General features: G+C 43.4%; 1 protein-coding gene across 4 annotated transcripts in view; it reads right to left on the minus strand.

The window, feature by feature from the left end:
• MAP9 (microtubule associated protein 9) overlaps positions 1–26,831 on the minus strand; it is a 173,076-nt gene that overhangs the window by 57,589 nt on the left and 88,656 nt on the right. For all 4 annotated transcript variants that reach the window (XM_077477091.1, XM_077477088.1, XM_077477089.1 and 1 more), the window contains exons 8-9: positions 20,435–20,493; positions 3,919–4,078 (exon numbers count right to left, since the gene is read on the minus strand). In XM_077477091.1, coding sequence (XP_077333217.1) covers positions 3,919–4,078; positions 20,435–20,493 — 219 coding nt within the window. The remainder of the gene's footprint in view (positions 1–3,918; positions 4,079–20,434; positions 20,494–26,831) is intronic.

A 26,831-nucleotide genomic window follows, 5' to 3' on the forward strand; every position in this document is an offset into this window, starting at 1 on the left:
GCTCCCTTACAATTTTGGATCCTGCCCCGGCCTCCATTTTCCAGCACCCGCTGTCTTTGGGTACACGGTCTTTAGGCTGGCATCTGAATGAGAACATTCTAGATGATGTAGTAGCGCAGAAATGGTTTTCCGACACTATATCCTTGTATTTCGTGGAGAACTCGACAGATGATGTAGGGGTAACCTTTATATGGGAAGGGCACAAAGCAGTGGTTTGAGGGGAGCTTATCTCCCAGGGTTCCAGAATGAAGAAGAAGAACTGCAATCGCTTCTGATGAAAATTCGTTCAGCAGAGCTTTTGCACAAGCGGTGCACTACTCCAGAGTTGGCGGTAGAGCTTCAATCTCTCTGTCAGGAGCTAGCCAGCCTACTCGATACTCAAATTCGGGTCCAATTATGCCATGCTTCTCATATACTTTATGAATTTGGCAATTAGTGCAGGAGACTGCTCGCTAGAGCCCTTAGATGACAACGCACCTCCAGCTATGTTCATAAGCTTCGTAATGCGGTGGGATACCCGATGGTACATGCATCACCTTCAGGGTCTTTTACACCAGGCTTTACCACCTCCCTGATACCCTTCCGGCTCCACAGAGAGACAGAAGAGTGAGAGTATCTTGTAATACCTAGAGGATGCTCAGCTCTCTCAGATTTCCACCCAAAATCAGAAATCAGTTGGCAGCCCCAATTTCCCCAATAGAATCCGCGGCGGTTAATAAAGACTGGGGCCAGATGGTTATACAAACATTAACTATCGTAAGTTTCACTCGCTTCTGTCAAGCCAGATGTGTGCCTATTTTAACACGTTGGCATTGGATTCAGCCAAGGAGTCCTTGTTGGCCCACATTACGGTCATCCCTAAAAAAGGGAAAAGGATCATACCGTTTCCGGTAATTATAGGCCAATTTAGCCCCTCAATACGGACATTAAAACACTGGCACAGGTTTGGCTAACTGTTTCAATCCCATCTTACCAATGATACTGGATTTATTACTGGAAGGGAAGCAAGAGGCAATGCGAACCACGTGATCCAACTGAATCATTGGGCTGAACTGCAGACTGACCATCCATCCTGTCTCCTGGTTTCCACTGATGCCGAAAAAGCTTTGGACAGAGTGGATTGGACTTCGTTTCGGACGGACTTGACCAAGCTGGGCCTAGGTTCCAACATGCTTTCATGGATAGCGTCGGTTTATAGCTCCCCAGAAGCTATGGTTAAGGTAAATATCATTCTTTCGGACCCGTTCCTTATCTGTAATGAGAGGAGACAGGGGTGCCCCCATCCCCTCTCATATTCACTTTTACCCTTGAGTCACTGATTAATAAAATACGCCTGAATCCAGACATTAAAGTGTTAACTGTGGGACCGACGGGACATAAATTGTCCACCTGCGCAGATGACGTTCTATTTTATGTGTCTGAGACCTTGATTTCTACGGGGCTTCAACTCACACTCAAACTTTAAGATCAATTGTAATAAATCAGAAATTTTGCATTTAATCATGCCCTCAAGTGTGCGCACGCAGTTGCAATCCTCATTCTCTTTCAGCTCCCTAAAGTACTTAGGTGTCCATCTTCCAGCTCACTGCAACTAGCTATACACATGCAACTATGCCCCGCTGCTCTCCACCATTAGAGTGGATTTATAGAGCTAGGTTCACACAACTTTCTCTTGGATGGGCCGAGTCAGTGTCTTGAAAATGAATGTGTTGCCCTGTATTCTTTTTTATTTGCAAATTCATTAACAATTCTTTCTACCCGGGTCTTTCTTACGACCCTCAACAGTCTGTTTTTAAAATATATCTGGAATGGGAAAAGCCCTCGTTTGGCCCTTTGCACCCTAAACGGTTGGGAGGCATGGGCATACCAGCTCTTTGATACTATGAGGCAATTGCCCTTCAATGGATATTGGATTTGTACCATAGCGTATCTCTTAAACTATGGGTCCCACTTGAAAATATCTTGACTGGCCACAATATCTTCCATGCCCCTTGGATTAATTTTCCCCTTGGGGGCTTCCCCTGGTTTGCTCCGGGGAAACACCTTTCCTTCTTCTGGTCCTGGGCAGTTGACGGGGAGATGCGATGTGGCAGATTTGTTCAAGACCACAGATTACTGCCTCTGGCTACTCAGAGCACAGTATGGCTGTTTTTCTCTGGATGGCTGGCATTAAAGGCAGATCCAGCATTTCCTTTGGAGCCTGCCCCAAGTGGTTCGCTCTCCCACCTCAGCATCCCCGTTTCAGAAATCATGCATGTCAACCTCTGTGATTCCTCAATCCATTTCTGTGTTGTATGGGATGTTGCAGTCACTAGAGATTAGAGGGAAGCCGGCTTATATAAGGGAGTGGGAGAGGGACCTGCAGCATGTATTCACCGAGACCCAACTTGACCACCTTTACCTCCTTACCCATTCTAGATCTGTGGACACTAAAATGCAGGAGAGTGGTTATAAGATACTTGAATGGTATAGTGTTCCCTCCAAGCTGGCTCGGATCTACCCAAATGTATCACATGCCTGCTGGAGGGAGTGTGGACATCGGGGTGCATTCGTACACATTTGGTGGGAGTGCCCCAGGTTACAACCCTACTGGCAGGACATTAGAGCCCATGTCAAAGACATTTTAGACATCGAACTACCTGATTCCCCATTGGAACTCCTGCTTTATGTCCCGACCAGCCCTCTCTCAGTCTGTACTGCCCCACCTTCTAAAAGCAGCAAGGAGGCAAATTCCAGTTTTCTGAAATAAACCTCAGATTTCTAGTCAAGTAAAGTTGATCTGCCTAGTGAACAATATCATGGCGGCAGAGAAATGGATGGCAACATGTAAGTATTGCTACGTTAAATTCTACGGTATCTGGTCCACCTGGATACATCATGTTAATAAAACTGTGTCGGGCTCTCAGGTGGCTCAACCTCATCTGACCCTTGCACCATGCACAGTCGGGGCTCCCAGAGACCAATGTTATAATCTCCCCCCGTGCTCATTCATTCAGAGTGGTGTCTGTATAATGTGTGTGGTACTGTATAATGAGGTGTGGTACTGTATAATGAGGTGTGGAACTGACCAGATAACTAGGGGAATACAGGAGAAAACCCCCCAATCTAATGATTAGCAAGCTGCAAAATATTACATTGTTAGTTTTGGGCTAATGTAGATATGCTGAGATTTCTACCCAAAAAATGATTGGTTTACTGTCCCCACTATTCCCCAGCCCCTCTTAGCATCTGAAAATCGGAAAATCCCCACCAAAGTTGAAGAAATAAGTTAAAACTTTTAGAACTCTTGCACATAGGATGCCCTAAAAATTGCATTTGTTTAGGCATTCAGGCATTTTTTTTACAGATGTAAAAAAAATATATATATATATATATAAAATCTGCATTGCTGGTCAGTATTTTTATGCGTATACTGTATGTGCACAGAGGCATGTATACCACATTCCCTTGACTAAAAACAAGCTAGGAGAAGTTTTAGGCATGTGTATTTGTATGTGTATGTGCAAATACTCGTGTTATACAGCCCATACTTGCGTTTCTTTTGCCATGAATATCTGATGTTCATACATCAGTACCGTGTGTGATTTCCCTTAGTTTTAGGATATCCACTTCACAAAATAAATACTTTTGATAGGGCTCCAATAGACACTACACAAATTGTATGTTATTGTCAGATAAATAAACAAGATAAAAATATCTCCACTGATCTAAAAGTTTCAAGTATTTCAATTTCATAATAAAGAACATAATTAAGAAGTGAAAACCGACACATGCATCCTCCTGATGAAAATATAAAAACAGATTACAGGTTATACAGATAGTACAGTACACAAGTATTAAGTGACCTAATTTTAGGCTTGGCTCTCTGTTCTGTAATATTATTTCAATGACACAAGTAAACCTTCAATCAGCAATTACCTGGTAAACAGCGGCACGCAAAGTATCTGCAGCTTGAACCTCACCATTATTTTCATAGACTGATTTGTCTAATACGGTTAAAGTTCCCATATAGCGTGACTTAGCAGAATTTGGTGTTCTGTGTTTGGCTGACTTTTTGTTTTGTTGGGCAGATATAGATCTGTAATATAAAAGAAATAGTTTACTGTTTAGCCACGATTGTTAAAGCAGAATTCCAGCCAAACAGCTGAATACAATCATATACAAACTTCTTTTTTTTATCTTGCAAAGTATGTGCAACTCTGTTCAGCTACTTGAATCATTCATACATTCAGTCTCAATGTCACAAAGTTTACTTGTGTTCTTTATTAGCAAAAAAAAAAAAAAACCCTCACTGACTAATAGTAAACATCACATTATGTCTACTATTACCTTTGCTTGAAAGAAAACTCTCTTTATACCCCTTACTATACTGGGTTCAGTCTTTTTTGGCTTTGACTGCTAATGAGTCCCAAATGAGTCCCATATGTCAGCTCACTCAAAGACATAGACAAAACAAACCAAACATACAGTATCTCATAAAAGTGAGTAAACTCCTCACATTTTTCTTAATAGTTTATTATATCTTTTCATGTAGCAACACTGAAGAAATGCCACTTTTCTACAATGTAAAGTAGTGAGTGTACAGCTTGTACAACAGTGTAAATTTGCTGTCCCCTCAAAATAACTTACCCCAAATGAAAATGTCTAATTTGGGCCCAAAGCGTCAATATTTTGTTGTGCCACCATTATTTTACAGCACTGCCTTAACTCTCTTGGGCATGGAGTTCACCAGAGCTTCACAGGTTGCCACTGGAGTCCTCTTCCACTCCTCCATGATGACATCACAGAGCTGGTGGATGTTAGAGACCTTGCGCTCCTCCACCTTCCCTTTGAGGATGTCCCACAGATGCTCAATAGGGTTTAAGTCTTGGGACATGCTTGGCCAGTCCATCAACTTTACACTCAGCTTCTTCAGGAAGGCAGTAGTTGTCTTGGAGGTTTGTCAGGGGTCGTTATGTTGGAATACTGCCCTGCAGCCCAGTCGCCAAAGGGAAGGGATCACGCTTTGCTTCAGTATGTCACAGTACATGTTGGCATTCATGGTTCCCTCAAACTGTAGATCCCTAGTGCCAGCAGCACTTATGCAGCCCCATACCATGACACGCCCACTACCATGCTTATCTGTAGACAAGACATACTTGTCTTTGTACTCCTCACCTGGTTGCCATTACACATGATTGACACCATCTGAACCAAATAAGTTTATATTGGTCTCATCAGACCACAGGACATGGTTCCAGTAATCCATGTTCTTAGTCTGCTTGTCTTCAGCAAACTGTTTGCAGGCTCTTATGCATCATCTTTAGAAGAGGCTTCCTTCTGGGACGACAGCCATGCAGACCAATTTGATGCAGTGTGCGGCATATGGTCTGAGCACTGATGGGGTGACCCACCCACTCCTTCAACCTCTGCAGCAATGTCGGCAGAACTCATATGTCTATTTCCCAAAGACAACCTCTGGAAATGATGCTGAGCACATGCACGCAACTTCTTTGGTCGACCATGGCGAGGCCTGTTCTGAATGGCACCTGTCCTGTTAAACGGCTGTATGGTCTTGGCCACCGTGCTGCAGCTCAGTTTCAAGGTCTTGGCAATCATCTTATAGCCTAGACCATCTTTATTTAGAGCAACAATTCTTTTTTTAAGATCCTCAGAGAGTTCTTTGACATGAGGTGCCATGTTTAGCTTCCAGTGACCAGTATGAGTGAGTTAGATCGATAACACCAAATGTAACACATCTGCTCCCCATTCACACCTGAGACAGTGTAACACTAATCAGTCACATGACACCGGGGAGGGAAAATGGCTAATTGGGCCAATCTGGACATTTTCACTTAGGGGTGTACTCACTTTTGTTGCCAGTGGTTTAGACTTTACTGGCTGTGTGTTGAGTTATTTTGAGGGGACAGAAAATTTACACTGTTATACAAGCTGTACACTCACTACTTTACATTGTAGCAAAGTGTCATTTCTCCAGTGTTGTCCCATGAAAAGATGTAATATACAAATCGCAAAAAGTCCACTTCCCCGCAGCGCTCAAGAATAGTATTGTATTTCAGTTAATAAAAAGCTGCAAGAAATCCAAAGAATCATAAGCACTAGCAGCGCTAGGCAATGGATAACTCAGTCCATATATTGTGAACGATCGTATCAATCCTTCATAGCAGAGATAACACACTGCTGATAATCCGAGTAATAATAATTAGTCCCATCCCCACACATCATGGGGTGTCTCACCCCATGGATATTGAACTCACCAGCATTTCCTTTTGACTTCTGACGAGTTCAATATCCACAGGATGAGAAGACCCACAAGGTGTGGTGATGGGACTAATTATCGTTATCAGCAGTGTGTTACCTCTGCTATGAAGGATTGATACGATCATTCACAATATATGGACTGTGTTATCCATTGCCTAGTGCTTAGGATTCTTTGGATTTGTAAGCATCTCTCTCTCTCATATTATTAATTTATTTATATATATATATATATATATATATATATATATATATATATATATACACACACACACACACACACACACACACACACACTCTATGTTGTCAAAAGTATTGGGCGGCCTGCCTTTACATGCACATGAACTTTAATGGCATCCCAGTCTTATGCCGCGTACACACGGTCGGAGAATCCGTCGGAATGCGTCTTATCGGACCGTGTCGTCAGATAATCCGACTGTGTGTGGTATGCATCGGACTGATTCCGTCTGAATCTCCGTCCGACCCAATTTTCCAACATGATGGAAATATTTCCCGACCAACTGGGCCGGTCGGACGTAATCCGATCATGTGTAGAGAATTTTGATCGGACCAAGTGCCACGCATGCTCAAATCAAATTCCTACATCAAAGCTATTGGCTACTAGCCTGAATCTAGTCCCATCGTAACAAATTACGTCATCACATTCTGAAAGATCGGATTTTTCGACAACTTAGTCCAACCGTGTGTATGCAACAGTTTCGGACACAATCCGTCAGACTAAATCTGACGGACAAAATCCGACGGATTTGGTTGTGGAAATCTCCGACCGTGTGTACAGGGGCTTAGTCCGTCGGGTTCAATATTGAGTTGGCACACCCTTTGCAGCTATAACAGCTTCAACTCTTCTGGGAAAGCTGTCCACAAGGTTTAGGAGTGTGTCTATAGGTATGTTTGACCATTTAGGTCAGGAATCTGTGCAGACCAGTCAAGTCCCTCCACCCCAAACTCACTCATCCATGTCTTTATGGATTTTTTTTTGTGTACTAGTCCAAATCATTTGGTGGAGGAGGGATTATGGTGTGGGGTTGTTTTTCGGAGGTTGGGCTTGGCCCCTTAGTTCCAGTGAAGGGAACTCTTAAGGGGTCAGCATATCAAAATATTTTGGACAATTTCATGCACAGTTTCATGAGAACAGTTTGGGGATGGCCCCTTTCTGTTTCAACACGACTGTGCACCAGTGCACAAAGCAAGGTCCATAAAAACATGGATGAGCGAGTTTGGACATTTGGACATTGTGTTTGGGAAATAGACGCATTCGTGCTGCCAGCATTGCTGCAAAGGTTGAATGGGGTGGGGTGTCAGCCTGTCAGTGCTCAGACCATGCGCCGCAATCTGCATTAAATTTGTCTGCATGGCTGTTGTCCTAAAAGAAAGCCTCTTCTAAAGCTGATGCACAAGAAAGCCCACAAACAGTTTGCTGAAGACAAGCAGACTAAGGACATAGATTACTGGAACCATGTCCTGTGGTCTGATGAGACCACGATAAACTTATTTGGTTCAGATGGTGTCAAGCATGTGTGGTGGCAACCAGGTGAGGAGTACAAAGATGAGTGTGTCTTGCCTACAGTCACGCATGGTGGTGGGAGTGTCATGTTCTGGGGCTGCATGAGTGCTGCAGGAACTGGGGAGCTACAGTTCATTGAAGGAACCATGAATGCCAAAATATACTGTGACATACTGATGCAGTGCATGATCCCCTCCATTTCAGAGACTGGGCGGTATTCCAACATGATAATGACCCCAAACACACCTCCAATATGACCACTGCCTTGCTAAAGAAGCTGAGGGAAAGGTTATGGACTGGCCAAGCATGTCTCCAGACCTAAACCCTATTGAGCATTTGTGGGATATCCTCAAATGGAAGGTGAAGTAGCGCAAGGTCTCTAATATCCAATAGCTACTTGATGTCGTCATGGAGGAGTGGATGAGGACTCCAGTGGTAACCTGTGAACTCCATGCCCAAGAGGGGTTAAGGCAGTACTAGAAAATAATGGTGCCCACACAAAATATTGACACTTTGGGCCCAATTTTAAAATTTTCACTTAGGGGTGTACTCACTTTTGTTGCCGGCGGTTTAGACATTAATGGCTGTGTGTTGAATTATTTTGAGGGGACAGCAAATTTACATTGTTATACAAGCTGTACACTCACAAGGATCCCTGAACCCTCACTGTCCCAAGGACTCTCCCCCAGTACATGGCTGGCAACCATCGTATTTTCCAAGTCATTCGAAGAAATGTGGACTGCAATGCCGGGTTGGAAATCCGACACGCTTAGGAAAGCCTGGTTCTAAGAGACAGACACACGAGTTGTCCAGAGATTGCTCCTGCTTGCCCCATTCAGGCAGAATGCTGAGTTGCAGCAGCCTGAACTGAAACTGAACACAAGACAGCCTCAAAAGGACACCCTCATGCAAAAGCAAACTGAGGGATGTCTTTGGAATTGAAGGATGTGTGTTTGAGAGCGGAGGGGCAGAATCTTCTCTGGAGGGAGAAAGACTCAAGTCTGGTTTGTGTCCACAACAAAACCCCAGTATTGCAGGTGGTGAGTCAGATTCAATGCAGACTTCTGAAAGTTGATGATCCACCTGATCTTCAAATCTGCAAAAAATAAAAAATTAAGGTGGTGTCACTCACCCACCACAAAACGCAAACATTTCTGATTGCACTTGGGGATTCATGAGCAGCTGCAGCAGAAAGGGTTAACAGTCATCCAGCTGTGCCAATCTCAGGCATGCAGGTGTTTAAAATCATCTGCAGACTGGTCAGTGCTGCTAAGCAGGGAGCTGGAGCCGCAGAGGAAGCAGTCTTTCCACTAAGGAACACAGCCCAAAATGGTGCCTGAGCCCGCTTCCTGCATAGATGCCACCATACGAAGCTGCCAGACCAAGTGCCTGAGAAAACAATAATGGAAGCCTCCATGGCTATGACAAATTTTTGATCCTTGTGTAGCCTGCTCTGGTGCTGCAGTCCAAGCTCCTCCGGAGATCACAGTGGGGGACAAGCCACTAGTGTAGCATGCAGAGATCCTGATACGGCAATAAAGTGGAAGCACATTCATAGCTATTTAAAGGCCAAGGTCTTGTCTTACTGCACAACCAGGGAAGGGTGGGCCACTTTTTTTTTTTTTTTTTTTTTAGGGTGAACGAGGTGCCCCCACTTCACATTTGCATAGCTCTGAGGGAACCTTAAGGACTAGATCTAGGTCCTTAAGGACCACCGTTCTAGATTGTTACTGCACTGGACCTGTATAATATCCTGTAACTATTCCATGCAGTGAACTTCATACCAAGCAAAGCACATCACACAGTATCCAAGTGCCAAAGGAGATGCTACAGCCTGACTTCATGCCTTCTATCTGACAGGGTCCAGGTATGGTCCCCAAGGCTTGCAGAGGGACACCGAACTGAAATCTATGCATGTAGTCATAGTCACTATAGCGTGTACTCACTTGAAGAATCCATGCAAGAAAATAGTGGGATCTCCTCACAGGAGACACCCATCACCTAAGGACAGTAGAAAAAAAACTGAGAATTTTTGGGTGTGGGAGGAGTTATTTGGGGGTCCTTACAACTCTGCATGGACATCCTTCAGAGGCAGAGCCAGTAATGTAGGATGTACATCTATGTGTTCCAGTAACAGGTCTTGGAAGGTATTTGACAATGAACGGAGAGGGAGTCTATAATCTTAAAAGGGACAGTTTCTGACTATCCTTTCACAAGATGCAGCCTTCATCGGTGGTGCCGCTTGGCGGTTTTATATATACATTAAAAAATTATATAAAAAAAAATAAGTATGCAACCGCTTATGCAACCGCTTATTCAAGAATTGTATTATGGTGAGTAGCATACATTTTGAACCACCAAGATTCTGAATACCAAAACAGTATAAAGGATAAAATCAATCCAAACATATTCAGTCCACAGTAAAAAAAGCTGAAAGTCAGATTGATTTATCCGTGCTCTTAAATAAACAGTGCTTCATAGACAAGCATTCAGCAAGGTGTCTTCCCCACATATACACACGCCTCTTACCAGAAGGATTGGATCTCAAATGATAGAGATCTAACTTGCTCCAACAGATTCCAATCTCCAGAGATATTACACTCCTTGGCCACTTTAAGAACACTCCCTCCAGGTATGAGGGAGCTCCACTGCTGCAATGTAACTCAAGTATCCACCGGATCCAAGTAAAGTGTGCCGCTATGGATTATCTCATACATAGATGACAACAGATGGAAGAAGCTTCATAGTGCTGTATGTAAACCATCATTTAAAATGTATCATTGCACTTACATGTCAAAAACAAATCAGAAGCAGTACAAAAAAATATCTCACACAGCCGCGGACCTTGCCAGCAGGATTGTCCGTAGTGAAGTCACAAAATCCAGCTCCACCTGATGCGTTTCCCAGTAACCAGCATTGACTGGGACTGGAGGTTCATTTTATATATACGCTAGTTGTCTGTTGTGCAACAGCCTTTAGTACACTCCAAAATGTGAGATTATTGTACATAGTTTTAATATAAATGCAGTTCTTATGGAAAGCGCCATGATGGTCCATATATTTTATTCCTGAGCTTACAATTGTGATATTGAGCGTCATCTGGTGAAAAGAGACCAGGAGTAGGATAAGAGGAGGTTCATACCTCACCCAGATATTGCCCTTAAATGGACAAGCATTTTAGACCTATATATATACACACATAGTGCTGTGAAAAAAGTATTTACCCCCTTCCTGATTATTTTTTTGCATATTTGTCATACTTAACCACTTGCTTACTGGGCACTTAAACCCCCCTCAGTCCCAGACCAATTTTCAGCTTTCAGCGCTGATGCACTTTGAATGACAATTGCGCGGGCATACAACACTGTACCCAAATGACATTTTTATCATTTTTTTCCCACAAATAGAGCTTTCTTTTGGTGGTATTTAGTTACAGCTCGGAGTTTTATTTTTTGCTAAACAAACAAAAAAAGATGCAAAAAAAAAATCATGTTTAATAGTTTGTTATAAAATTTTGCAAACGGGTCATTTTTCTCCTTCATTGAAGTGCGCTGATTAGGCGGCACTGATAGGCTGCACTGGTGGGCACTGATGGGCTGCATTGGTGGGCACTGATAGGCTGCATTGGTGGGCACTGATAGGCTGCATTGGTGGGCACTGATAGGCTGCATTGGTGGGCACTGATAGGCTGCACTGGTGGGCACTGATAGGCATAGTTAAGGCGGCACTAATAGGCACAGATAAGGCGGCACCGATGGGCACAGATAAGGCGGCACTGATGGGCAAAGATGGGCACAGATGTGTGGCACGGATGGGTGGCACGGATGGGCACTGATAGGTACCACTGATAGATGGGACTGATGGGCACTGATAGGTGGCACTGCTGGGCACTGATGGGCGGCACTGCTGGGCACTGGTAGATGACACTGATGGGCACGGATAAGTGGCACTGGGGTGCAGCACCTTTGAGGCAGATTGTGGGCACTGCTGGGTGGCACTGTGGGTGGCACTGCTGGGTGGCACTGCTGGGTGGCACTTGTAGTGATATATTATATGTATAGCGTGGGTAGATGATTAATTCGTTATTATAAGTACTCTTCCGCAGCAACCCAATTCTTCCAGAGAGATGCACTTTATTGACTTCCAATACAGAACAAAGTCTTGCAACAGATGACCAAATCCAACAGAGTAAATCTTATCAATATAGTAAATATTCAGATCCCCATATTTCCTCAGACCTTGGTGCCTTCACGACCACACACCCAGACAAGACTGACTGCCATGTTATATATCCTAAGCATTGAATGGCTGAGCAACTTGATTGGCCCTTTCCATTAAATGCTTTGATCTCCTTGTGTCTTTTTTTCAGAGTGACAAAAGATTACCCCTAGCCGTGAACAGCTGTAGTCATAAACTGCCCTAATTTGCATTCTTGCATATAAACATAAACAAGTTTCCTTCAATATGCTCAATTAGATTAACAGATACCACCTTAACAACCTTTTGGTCAACAAGTCCCCTTTGATATGTGTAATTGAGTTGGCTTGGACAAGTCACTCAGTCAACTGAAATCTGGCCTGGTCAATCTTGTACTGTATGTGTCCATATAACACCATATATAAAATACATGGACAGACGTAATATATATAACAATATATAATATATATATATATTACAACAGCACTGTGGGCACTGCTGGGTGGCACTGACGGGGCACTTACTTTTTAAACATTTGGCACTGCAGGGGGCAGGTGGGCACTGGCAGGGGGCAGGTGGGCACTAGCAGGGCTGGCCGTGATCGGGACTGATGTCCCGATCACGGCCGCCGGTGATCGGCTTTTTTTTTTCTCCTCGCGCTGTCAGCGCGAGGAGGAATAATAGCCGATTACCGGCTCCGTTATATCACATGATCAGCTGTCATTGGCTGACAGCTGATCACGTGATAAGGGGTCGGGATCGACCCCTTGCACGGATCGGTGATCAGGCGAGTCTCATGGACTCCATTTTTTGTGTATTTATCACACTACAGAGGATTTTATTTCCTGTTTTTTTAGCACTCACGATTGCCTACATTTGGATATTTTCCTTAGTGAAGATATCACTATTTAAATTAGCGCTACACTATTTTGTTGTTTATATTTTTGAACTTTGTTTGTTTGAAGTGTTAGCAGCTGTTTTTCACCTTTATTCTAATATAGCGTGGTGTTTTTCACTCTTATTCTAATATAGCGCGGTGTCTTCCCCCCCCCCCCCCCATCCACTGGCAGTAATCAGCCATAGGTGTGGCAAGTGAAATTTAACTCAGCTTTCAAAAAATGTATGGTTAATCACAGTTCATTCGTGATTCAGCATGGGAGGGGGCAATTACTTTTTCACACAGGGCCAGGTAGGTTTGAACAGCTTTTTTCCCTTAATAAATGAAATAATAATTTAAAAGCTGTATCTTGGATTTACTTGGCATATCTTTGTGTAATATTAAAATTAGTTTGATGATCTGAATTTTTTTAAGTGTGAGAAATGTGCAAAAAAAGGAAAGAAAAATCAGTAAGGTGGCAAATACTTTTTCACAGCACTGTACATATTTTTTTAATAATGCCTTTTCCTTATTTTTGGACTTTTTGTTTTGTTCTCAAGGAATGGTAAGATCATATACTGTGTATACACTGGATGGACTTATAGATTCATATAATGTATCTGTGTATTTATATACAGGTGTGGCACTGAATAACTAGTGTTTTTGTGTATTTTAACACTTGGGAGTAAATGGTACATGCATATATTTTAGCGGCAGCACTTTATCATACTCAACATATATCGGTGTGCCCAGGGGTATTTATTTGTTTGTTTTTTAAAAGTAGGAATAGGCTTGAAAGAGGAATTTGAAGGAACAACCTAATGGCTGGCAGAATAGGAAATAGCTGGACAGATTGGTGTAGGGAATTTCAAAGGATGGCAGAAGCTCTGGAGATGTTCTGAATGCAAGCATGCGAAGAGGTGGCATGGGATTATAAGGCAGGAGGTCTTGGTAAAAACAAAGAGGATAGTCTGGATGATATTTTGTGATAAGGTAGGTGATGTGGCAGAGCTGTGGATGGCTTTGTATTATGTGGTTAGTATTTTTAATTTTATTCACTTTGTGAACAGAGGCCAGGGAAGGGATTGTCAGAAAGAAGTCTTGGACACAGGAGTGGCTGGTAAGGCTGAAGAGTCTGGCAGCAGCATTCATGATAGACTGAAGAGGGCTTGTGTAGAGGTAGGCCAACAAGGAGTAAATAGTGGAGGCAAGAGATAATAACAGGGTAAATTAGTAGACTGGTGATGTTGCATGAAGACCCACAAGCTAGATGACTAGCTAAAGCTACTGTATTATTAACTTTCATGGATGCAGGTAGATTGAAATACCCCATTGGCTTCTTATATTTACAGGCTTCACTCACTGTTCATACAATTACAAAGATGATTTTTTCGTGTTAATGCAATCTTCATTTATTCTACATTATGCAGTAGAAAGAATAGACTCCCCACCTCAGACTTAGTAGGTGAAAGAACAAGAAACGTTTACGTATATATAGTGTCAAAAAATAGGACTGCAACTAGGAAGTAGTAGCTTCTAAAGACATAGGTTTTGCTGGCAATACCTGGCAACAAGCCAGTAACCTGTTTAATAGTTAAGGAAAGATTTTTTGCTGTAATCACTGCAACTTTGGACAGCCTAAATCCAGAAATCGAGTATAAAGTACTAAAAACTAGCGATGTTCACAATAAAGATCCATTAGTAATATATTCAGCTAAATGCAGCTGATAAAAATCTTCAGCAGACAAAACAGCAACAGATGAATAATTGATGTTGTGAGTGCACAGAGACTGCTTTCATATATATTTCATTGCATTCACATCTTATAGGAATTGAGGTTGACATGTACATTTATTTCACAGTTTGTTAAGTTATTGTAACTGTTTCGGGTACTTAATGGGCAAGCATCAGCTACAGGAGTTTAGTTGTGCACCACACTGCTCATAGCTTAAATGGAACCTGTCAAAGAGGGTGTAACCTGTTACATTTGAACCCTTCATTGCCCAGTCCTAGATGCAGGTGGACTAGGGCAGCCACATGACGTTGCATAAATGACTCTACGCCAAAATTAGCCTGTTTTCATGAGTTGCGCAAAGAATACACACGGGTTTCAGTGCTGGGCATTTAATGCAGGAAAGTTTTATCTTCAAGGTAAAGAATCCTTCCACGAGAAAGGTAAAAAGGTAAACAAGGGGTTAAATGTAAATACAGAAGGGTTTTTGCATTGATTAGTGTTAGGACTGCAGGGTGGGTTAATGTGTGGTTGGCTTGTGGTAGTGAAGGATATCGCTATCTGCACCAGGAGCTTTCTAAAAGGATGTGAAAGCTAACATATTTTCCTAGGAGGGTCCTTTTACAGGGAAAGTAACAAAATATAGCAGTTTAACTTTAAGTGCCATTCATTGGCACCATGCATAGTGTATTATTGCTAACACAGTAAGGGCTCCAGTAGTCTAAACTTTGCGTTATTGTGGACTTTACAACAAATCATTTTGACTTACTGCATTCTGTGGCACAGTAGAAATTAGATGCTGGCTCTCAGAGGTTTCTTACTGCATAAAAGTATTTTATTCAAACAGATATAAATACAACAGCAGCATTGCAGTTAATACCCAGATGCCTTTAGCACCAAAATGAGCCTGATGAACGGGCTTAGGTATTAACTGTGATCCCGCTTTTGTATTCAAGAGAATTTGTACATCAAAATACATCAGATTCAGGAAAAATACCTCAAGGAACTGACTCCTTGTTTCTACTTGCATAATGCCCCTAGTAAGGATATAAGATCCTGGGGGTAATGATGTGTGGATTGGTTAAGGTTTCCTTGGAGGCCGCAGAGTATTTACTGTATATTTATTGAATTTGTCGCATAGTGTAACCTTTCATATTTTTCAAGGTTACCTGGAAACTATTGTTGCAACTAATTTGGAATTTGATCCTTTTCTGTGACTCCACTAATCATTAGAAATGGGTCAAATTGCTAGGAGAAGTGTACGAAACATCAGTGGTTATGGGGGGAAAAATGTAATGCATAACAACAGTGACTGATCTTAGCATCATCTTTGAGATATTTGGAAAATAAAGAGGAAAAACAATAAAGTGCAATGACCCAGCGGCAGCCAGGCATAATCTTTTAACAGTTAAAAGGGCAATATATGCACTTTAGAAATATAATATATGTAGTCAAAACCAGACTATTCACAAGGTAACTCAGACAGAAGCCTAGAGCTGGGTTAATGTCTTGTGCAAAACGTACTTGTGGGCTGTCCATGCCTGACGGTGTTGGCTATTTCAGTACAGACAGACAGAGAAAATAAGGCAACTACTCTGTTACAATTCAGGAGAGTGACATGGGCTAGAAGTGATAGTGAAGATGTTCATATTATGTTCATATAGTGCATATATCCTATAGAGCACTAATGACGAAAGTGTTATCTTAAAAAGTCCCTTTAATCGCTTCCCCACCTCCTCACGCAGATATACTAAGGCAGAAGGGCACGTACAGGCAGAATCAAGTACCTGTAAGTTGCCCTTTAAGAGGTGGGTTGCGGACGCGCTAGTGGTGGCACGCACGTGCGCCCAAAGGGAGCTTCGTGAGCGGGATCGTCTCACTGAGAGGAAGAACGGGGAAATACTAATGTAAACAAGCATTTCCCCATTCTGCCTAGTGACACTGTCACTGATCACAGCTCCCTGTAATTGGGAGTGCTGATCAGTGTTGTATCACACACAGCCCCTCCCTCAACCGTTAGAATCACTCCCTAGGACACACTTAACCCCTACAGCGCCACCTAAAGGTTAACCCCTTCCCTGCCAGTCACATTTACTTAGTAATCAATGCATTTTTAATTGCACTGATCGCTGTATAACTGCGCAAACAGTGTCCGATCTGTCCGTCATAATGACACAGTCACGATAAAAATCTCTGATAGCCGCCATTACTAATAAAAAAAAATATTAATAAAAATGCCATAGAACTATCCCCTATTTTGTAAACGCTATTACTTTTGCGCAATCCAATCAACACTTATTTTACCAAAAATATGTAGAATACGTATCGGTCTAAACTGAGGGAAAAAAATGTATTTAATGAAATTTTTTGGGGATATTTATTATATCGAAAATTGTCGCTATTTTTCTGTTTTTAGCACAAAAAATAAAAACCGCAAAGGTGATCAAATACCACCAAAATAAAGTTCGATTTGTGGGGAAAAAAAGGACGTCAATTTTGTTTGGGAGCCATGTCGTATGACCGGAAAATTGTCAGTTAACTACTTCCCGACCGCTGGCCTTCAAATGACGGCAAGGCGGCGCACCTATTGTGGCGGGAGGCCCTCATATGACGGCCTCCCGTTTAAACAGGTAATGCGCGTGATCGTGCGCGTGCATCCCTGTTTCTTCAGTGGCGGCGTGTCACAGAGACACCGCTCTCCACCGAAGGGGGTGAACAGCCATTGGTTATGGCTGTTTACCACATGATCGGCCGTGATGAAGTCACAGCCGAACACAGATGGTTACACCCCCACTGTGCACGGTGCATGCGCGATCGTGCTACGCATGCACGTCAGTGGCAGCGTGTTCCCCAGGAACACTGCTCGACACCGACACTGGTAAACAGCCATTGGCCGCCAGTTTACTCACGTGATCGGCTGTGATACTTTCACAGCCGATCACTAAAATGTAAACAAACCACGGTAACGAGATGTTACCGGGTTCTCCTCCTCACACACCGACCGTGTGTGAGGAGGAGATTGCGGTAACATCTCGTTACCACTTACAGTGTACACCAATCACACTGATTGCCCCCCCAATAAAGAGGACCTGTCCCCACTCCTCATAGTACCTGTCACTCACAGTCCATCAGAGTACCTGTCACTGTCCATCAGAGTACCCAAGTACCTGTCACAGTCCATCAGAGTACCAGAGTACCTATCACGGCCCATCAGAGTACCCGAGTACCTGTCACGGTCCATCAGAGTACCCAAGTACCTGTCACAGTCCATCAGAGTACCCGAGTACCTGTCACGGCCCATCAGAGTACCCGAGTATCTGTCACGGTCCATCAGAGTACCCGAGTACCTGTCACGGTCCATCAGAGTACCCGAGTACCTGTCACGGTCCATCAGAGTACCCGAGTACCTGTCAAGGTTCACCCGAGTACCCGAGTACCTGTCACAGCCCATCAAAGTACCCGAGTACCTGTCACAGCCCATGAGAGTACCCGAGTACCTGTCACAGCCCATGAGAGTACCCGAGTACCTGTCACTGCCCATGAGAGTACCCGAGTACCTGTCACAGCCCATCAGAGTACCCGAGTACCTGTCCCAGTCCATCTGAGTACCCGAGTACCTGTCAAAGTCCATATGAGTACCTGAATACCTATCACCGCCCTTCAGAGTACCCAAATACCAGTCACCAGGCTATCAGAGAACCTATCACCAGGCCTTCAGAGTACCCGAGTACCTGTCACCAGGCCATCAGAGTACCCGAGTACCTGTCACCAGGCCATCAGAGTACCCGAGTACCTGTCACCAGGCCATCAGAGTACCAGAGTACCTCTCTGCAGCCCATGCCTCATAGAATATATGTTGGGGTGTTTGCTTTCCAAAATGGGGTCATTTTGTGGGTAATTCTACTGTCCTGGTGCTCCAGGACCTTCAAAAGTGTGATAGGTAGGAATGAAATGAGATGTGTCATTTATGCTCCTAGAACGCCTGAACATACTACTTCAATGTTCGGCCTCTCTATGTGGCCAGGCTGTGTAAAAGTCCTACACATGTGGTATTGCCATACTCGGGAGGAGTAGTAGAATGTGTTTTGGGGTGTAATTTTTGCTATATACATGCTATGTGTTAGAAATATCTTATAAATTGACAACTTTGTGTAAAAAAAAAAAATGCGTTTTAATTTTTTTCCACATATTCCAAAAACTTCTGGAAAAAAATGAACCGTTCAAAAGACTCATTATGCCACACAGATTATACGTTGGGGTATTTGCTTTCTAAAATGGGGTCATTTTATGGGAAATTCCATTGTCCTGGTACTCCAGGGCCTTCAAAAGTGTAATAGGTGGTTGAGAAATGAGACGTGTCATTTATGCTCGTAGAACGTCTGAAGGTACTACTTCAATGTTGGTATTCTGTATGTGGCCAGGCTGTGTAAAAGTCTAAGGCCGCGTACACACGCGCGGACTGTTTGCCCAACTTTGTCCGTCCAACAGTTTCGGCAAACAGTCCGCTCAAACTTAGCATGGACGGACATGGCCACACACGACGGACGAACAGTTTGCTGAAACCGTGCGCGATGACGTGAACGGCACGTACGACGGGACGAAAAATACGACGTCCTATACACTGCATTATAGCTTTCGGCGTGAAAATCCTTTCTGAGCATGCGCGCAACTTTGTTTGACGAACAAGCCTACACACGAGCGGACTGTTCGCTGAAACAAGGTTTCAGCGGACAGTTTTACGGAATTTCCGAAAAACCTTGTCCGTCCAACTGTCCGCTGAAACTGTCCGCTGAAAGCCCACACACGAGCGGACTGTCCGCCCAAACACTGTTCAGCGGACAAAGTTGGGCGAACAGTCCGCGCGTGTGTACGCGGCCTCACACATGTGGTATCGCCCTACTCGGGAAGAGTAGCAGAATGTATTTTGAGGTGTAATTTGTTGTATGCATATGCTGTGTGTAAAAATAACCTGATAATATGACAATTTTGTAAAAATATCGAGAAATCAAAAAAAAAAAATCTTCATTTTGCAAAGAATTGTGGGAAAAAATGCCAACTTAAAAAAACTCGCCATGCTACTTAATTAATGCCTTGGAATGTCTACTTTGTAAAAAGGGGTCATTTGGGGGGTATTTGTACTTTTGTATACACCTGATGTACTGAAGGCCTGATCAGATGTGATCAATTTTCAGTGATTGGCACCATAGTTTGTAGACTCTATAACTTTCACAAAGACCAAATAATATATACTAATGTGGGTTATTTTTACCAAAGATATGTAGAAGTATAAATTTTAGCCAAAATTTATGAAAAAAAATTACTAATTAGCAAAAAGGTATGACAGAAACAAAGAAAAAGGCATTTTTTTCACAAAATGTATGTTTTATTTTATTTATAGCACACAAAATAAAAAACCCACTAGTGATTAAATACCACTAAAACAAAGCTCTATTTGTGTGGAAATAAGGACGCAAGTTTCATATAGGTACAGTGTTGCATAACTGAGTAATTGTCATTCAAACTGTCAGAGCGCTGAAAGCTAAAAATTGGTCTGGTCAGGAATGGGGTGTAAGTGCACTGTATTGAGGTGGTTAAAGAGATGCAGTGCCGAATCGCAAAACACGCTCTGGTCTTTGGCCAGCCAAATGGACCGGGACTTAAGTGGTTAAGGTAGGCAGAATAGAGGGAGTCAATTTCTCATTGTGCCCCGGGATAATAAATATGCTTTCTTATTAGCACACTCATATTACAATAAAATAAGGATAGGATAACATTCTTATTCTTGAAATGCTAATTCCCTAAACACAGCCGTTCCAGTTTTAAAGTATGTCAATAAAGTAATTACCTGCTTGATTGGGAGCTATCTAGTTTGAGAAACTCCTCTGTCTTCTTTTGAAGATCAAGCTGGAAATACAAGATTCAATTTTATGATATATTCATTTTAACAAATGGCAAATCTTTGTTAACAAAAAGTAAACAGTTGAATTTCAGATATCCCAAATGCAGATCTTAACCTTTATAAAATAGAACATACTGTAAATTATAGTAAGGGGACTCTCAGTAGCTCAGTGCAAATACCCTGACTCTTGAGAACTGCAAAAAATTTTACATTTATTGTCATACCCGAAGGACATTTGGGCCCCCTAAAATCCTGGCCGAAAACTCCCAGTTAGCAATCCCTATGTCCTGATTTGTTGCTCATATATGAACATCAATGGACACTCACTACCGATGGTTTTTATCCCCTAGCAAAAAAGCAGGACGCGGAGAGTGCTAACATTTTTGGACCAAGCTACCAAGGGGGGCCCAAACAGCCTACAAATATGATAATAAATCTAATGAACATGGCCGCCATTGCATTTACTTCAGCAGAGGTAATGTTCATTCAAACACCATAAACTTTAAAAAGTAAAAAAAAATGCTTGTGACTGGAATTCTGCAAGGAACCATTATCTTTTATTATTTGCATTCTATTTTAGATTCACATGTAAAAGTTTTTTAAAACAGAAGTATGGCCAAAGTTTTTTTGGCTATACTTCCCTTCTGGATCACAGGAGTGTACTTACTTGTGCTCTTCTGTGACCCACTGTTGGCTGACGTTACAGAGCCGCTCCAGGCATTAGAAGGATTCCAACAACAATGTGCTGACTACTGAGCGCTGAAAGGGCAGAACAGAGAGCAGAGACTGACAGTCACTGCTCTCTGCTCAGAGCAGACCGAGTTGAGCAGTCAGGAGTCATGTGCCATATTCTGGCCATATTGGTGAGTATGCATGTTTTTTTTTATGTAGCTCACACTTCTCCTTTAACTAATTATTGCGCCACTGGCCTGGAACAAGTATATAAATTAATACTTTTGACTTTGACTTCCCTGAGCTGTTTTCTTGTTCAGGGTAGGTGACTCAGTATTAAAGCCAGAGGGTTAGCATAACTAGCACTTTCAGAAGACAGACAGCAATATCAACCCCTCTATTTCTCTCATGCCATCAGTCACTTTGGTAAAATTATCTATCTATCTATACACACACACACACACACACATATATGCACATACATACACACAATGATGTGAAAAAGTATTTGCCCCCTTTGTTTTGTTTTTTTGCATATTTATCACTCTTAAATGACTCAGATCATCAAACACATTTTATTATTACACAAAGATAACCCAAGTAAATACAAAATGCAGTTTTTAAATGACGGTTTAATTTATTAACCACTTTCAGACCAGACCATTTTTCTGGCTTAAGACCAGACCCACGATTCGGCACTGCGTCACTTTAACTGACAATTGCGCAGTCGTGCGACGTGGCTCCCAAACAAAATTGGCGTCCCTTTTTTCAGACAAATAGAGCTTTCTTTTGGTGGTATTTGATCACCCCTGCGGTTTTTATTTTTTGCCCTATAAACAAAAATATACTGTAGCGACAATTTTGAAAGAACCCATTATTTTTTACTTTTTGTTATAATAAATATCCCCCAAAAAATATATTAAAAAAAAACGTTTTTTTTTCCACTCAGTTTAGGCCAATACGTATTCTTCTACATATTTTTGGTACAAAAAAAAATCGCAATAAGCGATTATAGATTGGTTTGCGCAAAAGTTATAGCGTTTACAAAATAGGGGATAGTTTTATGGCATTTTTATTAATAATTTTTTTTTTTACTAGTAATGGCGGCGATCAGCGATTTTTATTGTGACTGCGACATTGTGGCGGACACATCGGACATTTTTGACAGATTTTTGGGACCATTGTCATTTATACAGCAATCACTGCTTTACAAATGCAGTGATTCCTGTGTAAATGACAATGACAGTGAAGGGGTTAACCACGGGGTGGCAGTGTAGGGGTTAATTGTTCCTAGGGGCGTGTCACTAACTGTGGGGGGCTGGGCTTTGTTTTAGTGAACACGGATCTCAGAGATCAGCATCACTTGTCGCTAGGCAGAACGGGGAGATGCTGTTTACAATGGCATCTCCTCGTTCAGCCGCCCGTGAGATGATCGCGGGTAGCCCCGCGGCGATAGCCGGCGGTGCGCATACGATGGAAGGGCGGCATTTAAAAATGGACATACCAGTACGCCAATATGCCTGCCCATGCCATTCTGCCGATGTACATCGGCGTGCGCCGGTCGGGAAGTGGTTAAGGTAAAAAAGCTGTCCAAACCTGCCTGGCTTTATGTGAAAAAGTAATTGCCCCTAAACCTAAAACTAATAAATGGTTGTGCCACCCTTGCAATCAAACGTTTGCGATAACTGGCAATGGGTCTTTCACATTGCTGTGGAGCAATTGCGGCCCACTCTTCTTTGCAGAATTGTTTTAAGTCAGCCACATTTGAGGGATTTTCAGCACGTCCTGCGTAAAGGTCATGATACAGCATCTCAATTGGATTTAAGTCCGGGCTTTGACTAGGCCACTCCAAAATCTAAATTTTGCTTTGTTTGAATCTTCTGGAGGTAGACTTTCTGTTGTGTTTCGGATCATTGTCCTGCTGCATAACCCAAGTGCACTTGAGGTCACGAACTTATGGCCAGACATTCTCCTTTAGGATTTTCTGGTAGAGCAAAGAATTCATGGTTCCATCAATTATGGTAAGTTGTCCAGGTCCTGAAGCTGCAAAGCAGCCACAGACCATCACGCTACCACCACCATTGTCAGACTGTTGGTATTATGTATATAATTTTTATTATTATAATATTATAATGTATTATTATTTATGGATAGGGGTACCATCTACCTCATACTCATTCACATAGGGTGGGGGCCAAGATCTGGGGGCTCCCTATTAAAGGGGGCTCCCGGATTCCGATAAGCCCCCCGCTTAAAAAAATGTTAAAAAATGTTAAAAAGTCGATTTTAACAGGGATTCCAACTTCTTATCTGTTGGATGCTTAAGGCATCTGTGCATTGTCTACAGGACAAGTTAGGCATTTATTCACCCTGGAAATCGCAACGTCAACTGCTGGTACTTTCCATCACTTGGTGAATTTCTCCATGGGACAGAGAACTGAAAATCTCTTAGGAGGGAGAAAACGCTTATCCGGGTGATCCCATTCGGCAAAAATAAGCTTTTCTAGTAATGCATGGACAGGAAACGCATGCAAAGGCTGAGAAGGTTTTAAGGAAACCAAGGAAGAAACCGAGCTTCCAGGAGACTCCATTAGGGGCAGCATGAAAGTGGAATGAACCATTTCTCAGATTGTGAGGCTGAAAAAGGTTCATCTACCGCTGTTTATTCTGCAGAGGAATCATCAGTTTGTTTTCCTCCTGATCGAAACACCTCATCCTGAGCTCACTTTTCCCCTTGCAAAGGTTCTGAAGTGGGGGGGGGGGGGGGGGATCTAGCACGCTTCCTATCCATCTGAATGGAGGATGCGATTAAAGCCACTTATCTTCCTTCCAGACCCTGCAGGGTGGAGGAAAGGACATCTTCAGTGACGTATACAGGGGCTGAGATGTGAGAAGCAGTTGCACCATTAATTTGCTCCAATTGCTCACCCTGGCTTGCCATAACTGGTAATTCAGGTGAGGATGGCATGGAAATGTGACTCAAGATCCTAGCGCCTGGGGGTGATTTGACGTGTCTTTTTTAGCAGGCATAGTCCTAAGCACAAAAACAGAGCCACTATACAATTGTACTTAATCGCTGAATATAGTCATGACAATAAAGCCGCTATAAAGTTCAGCCTAGTGCTGGGAAAAAAGTCCTTCCTGTATCAGGAATGCCAGTGTGCAACCCTCATGTGTCCCACAGCTCCTGTGTGCAGACTGCTTTGATTCCTCCTGGTCAGCTAAGGAGACTGTCTCTGATATGTTTTTATTTGTTTTTGCCTGCCGTGCGTCCTCGTGGACGTTTGCGGCCCTGCACTTAGGCCACGCCCCCTACAAAAAATCCGCCCCACCATTTCATTTAAAATGTTCCCAAGCTCGTGCACGCTCAGACCCAACACGAGGAGGGGGGAGGGGAGGCAGAGACCTGTCAGCAGCAGGTCAACAAACAACAGCCTCAACAGTAAAAAAAATTAGCAGTAGCAGAACAGCGGGACCTCCGCACCTGCGGAGGGGGGTAATGTAGGGGGGGTACAACGCTGATGCCCCCCTAACTCTCAGTCCCTTCAGGGGGTAGAAAGAAAACATTTTGTCAGATTTCTTTTTTCCTGAGAAAAAATCCCCCTCCACACGTTGCTGCAGCCACACAGAGACTGAGCTTTACAGTGAAGACAAAAGATTAAGGTATGTGCATAGAATCCTTCTAGTGGAGAATTAAGGCACGATAAAAATGTTTCCCTAATCGAAGAATACATAGGTGGACTTTTCAGTTCCTAAATTTCTTCCCTTACCTTATCCCCATCGCAGGATTTGCTGAATTAACAGACAATACAATCTTCACCTATTACGGCAGGCTGTGCTTAGCAAACCTTCAAGGACCGGGTCCATAAATAACGGGATTCCACTCCCTTGGACCTGTAAAAGCACCCCACCAGAAACACTTTAGGTAATGTAGCAAGACCTAAGCCCTGGGTTCCCGGGGACCAGCCCTACAAAGAGAGGTGTTACAGGCAAAACCTTTGGATACAAGGCCTCAGGTACCATCCACTTAGGCCTCAGTGGCACGTTGGATGGATCTGATCTATGGAGGCTATTTAAAGCCAGCATGGATCCCTCTTGGAGCTCCTCAGAGCACATCTTCACTCGTGACCAACACCTTAGTCACTGGCGAAAAAACTGATGTGCTCCTGGAAGTAGGAGGGGTTATATAGGGAGTGAACTTCCTGGATTGGGTATACCAGTGTCCATTACCTGAAGGTGGCCTATAACCCATTAATTACTTAAGGCTCTGTGTCCCATGATGTACGATAAAGAAATCAGGGTTCTGCACATACCCCTGATAATTAACATTTAAGACTGAAAAAGAGACTGAGCACAGGATACTAGAACTGATCCCCCTGCAGTGCAGGCGGTGGGAGAGGGAGGAGTAGAAGCCGGAAGCGCTGAAAGGGGGGGACCTCTAGCAATACAGCCACTCCTCCTGCTCACCAGGTGTCTGGGTCCCTCTTTTGAATTACTAGGACATGGGCCCGGTACAGGAGGGTAGGCTGTACTGCCTTATCATTGGCTCTGGTGCACAGGGTGATTAGCCCTTGCGCACGCCTATGATACATAAATATGTAGCGCTGGCTCATGACGAGCATGCGCTATATGTTTTCAAAGTCAATTCTCCTGAAACCACAGTTGGGTTATGGTTTCAGTACCAGTCTGGCTGGGTTGCACTGGGTTCTCCTTGACCGCAGGTGTCGCTGTCACCGCCGGCAAGTTTGAGAACGCAGTCTAGCTGGATGTATTAAATGTCACGTTTCTCTCTGAGCCAACCCAGTGGGAGTGTTCTCCTGCTGTGCCTTCTGGGAGGTGGTATTTAAGGTACTGACACCACGTGGTCCGGGGTTCCGGTCCAGAGAGGGCTTTCTGTCTGTTTGGTTCTCCATACCAGCCCCCTGGCCCTCCTGGCCTGGGGTGCGTAATCATGCATTTCCAAGTCTCGGGGTTGGCTGGCAAACTGCAGGGACAGGCCTGAATGAATATCGGGGTCTTATTGATTCAAAGGTGGTGTGGTGCTATCCCATCTAAGGGAGAGGCCCAGCAACTGGAGAAGCACCCATGGAAGGACTCTTCAGGAGAAGGCCGTGCACAAGGCTGGCTTCTCTGTAGGAGCCTGGAGGCTCAGTTGAAGGACACTTCAGGGATCTACACTCATACGGTATCGCCGACTCAAGTCTGTGACAGAGACTTTTTCTCTTAAAGTGGTTGTAAACACTTACAACACACTTTGCCCTACAGGTAAGCCTAGATTAAGGCTTACCTGTAGGTCCAAGAAATATCTCCTAAACCTATAAGGTTTAGGAGATATTTGCCCCGAAGACAGGCACCGCTGTCTACGGCGCATGTGCTGTAGACAGCGGTGCGCAGGCGCACTGAGCGCGGCATCTTCAACAACGGAGATGCCGCGCGTGTCGGCTCCCGTGCGCATGCAATTCGATGCATAGTGGTCCATTATGCTTTGCCTTTGCAGGGAATGAAAGAGGAAGTAAACCCATCAGGGTTTACTTCCTCTTTAAGTATTCTACATTCAAGTCTGTGGCAGAGACTTTGCTTAACAACCCACTGACTGCTAAGCCTAGTGAGAGGAGGTCTATCCGGGGGTTGTAAAATCCAGCTGTGAAACGGTTGTTCTCTGGATTTCTTC

The sequence above is a fragment of the Lithobates pipiens genome, unplaced genomic scaffold, assembly GCF_037356315.1.
Source record: "Lithobates pipiens isolate NorthernLeopardFrog02 unplaced genomic scaffold, aLitPip1_a1.2 Scaffold_13, whole genome shotgun sequence".
In the NCBI taxonomy this organism is placed as follows: domain Eukaryota; kingdom Metazoa; phylum Chordata; class Amphibia; order Anura; family Ranidae; genus Lithobates; species Lithobates pipiens.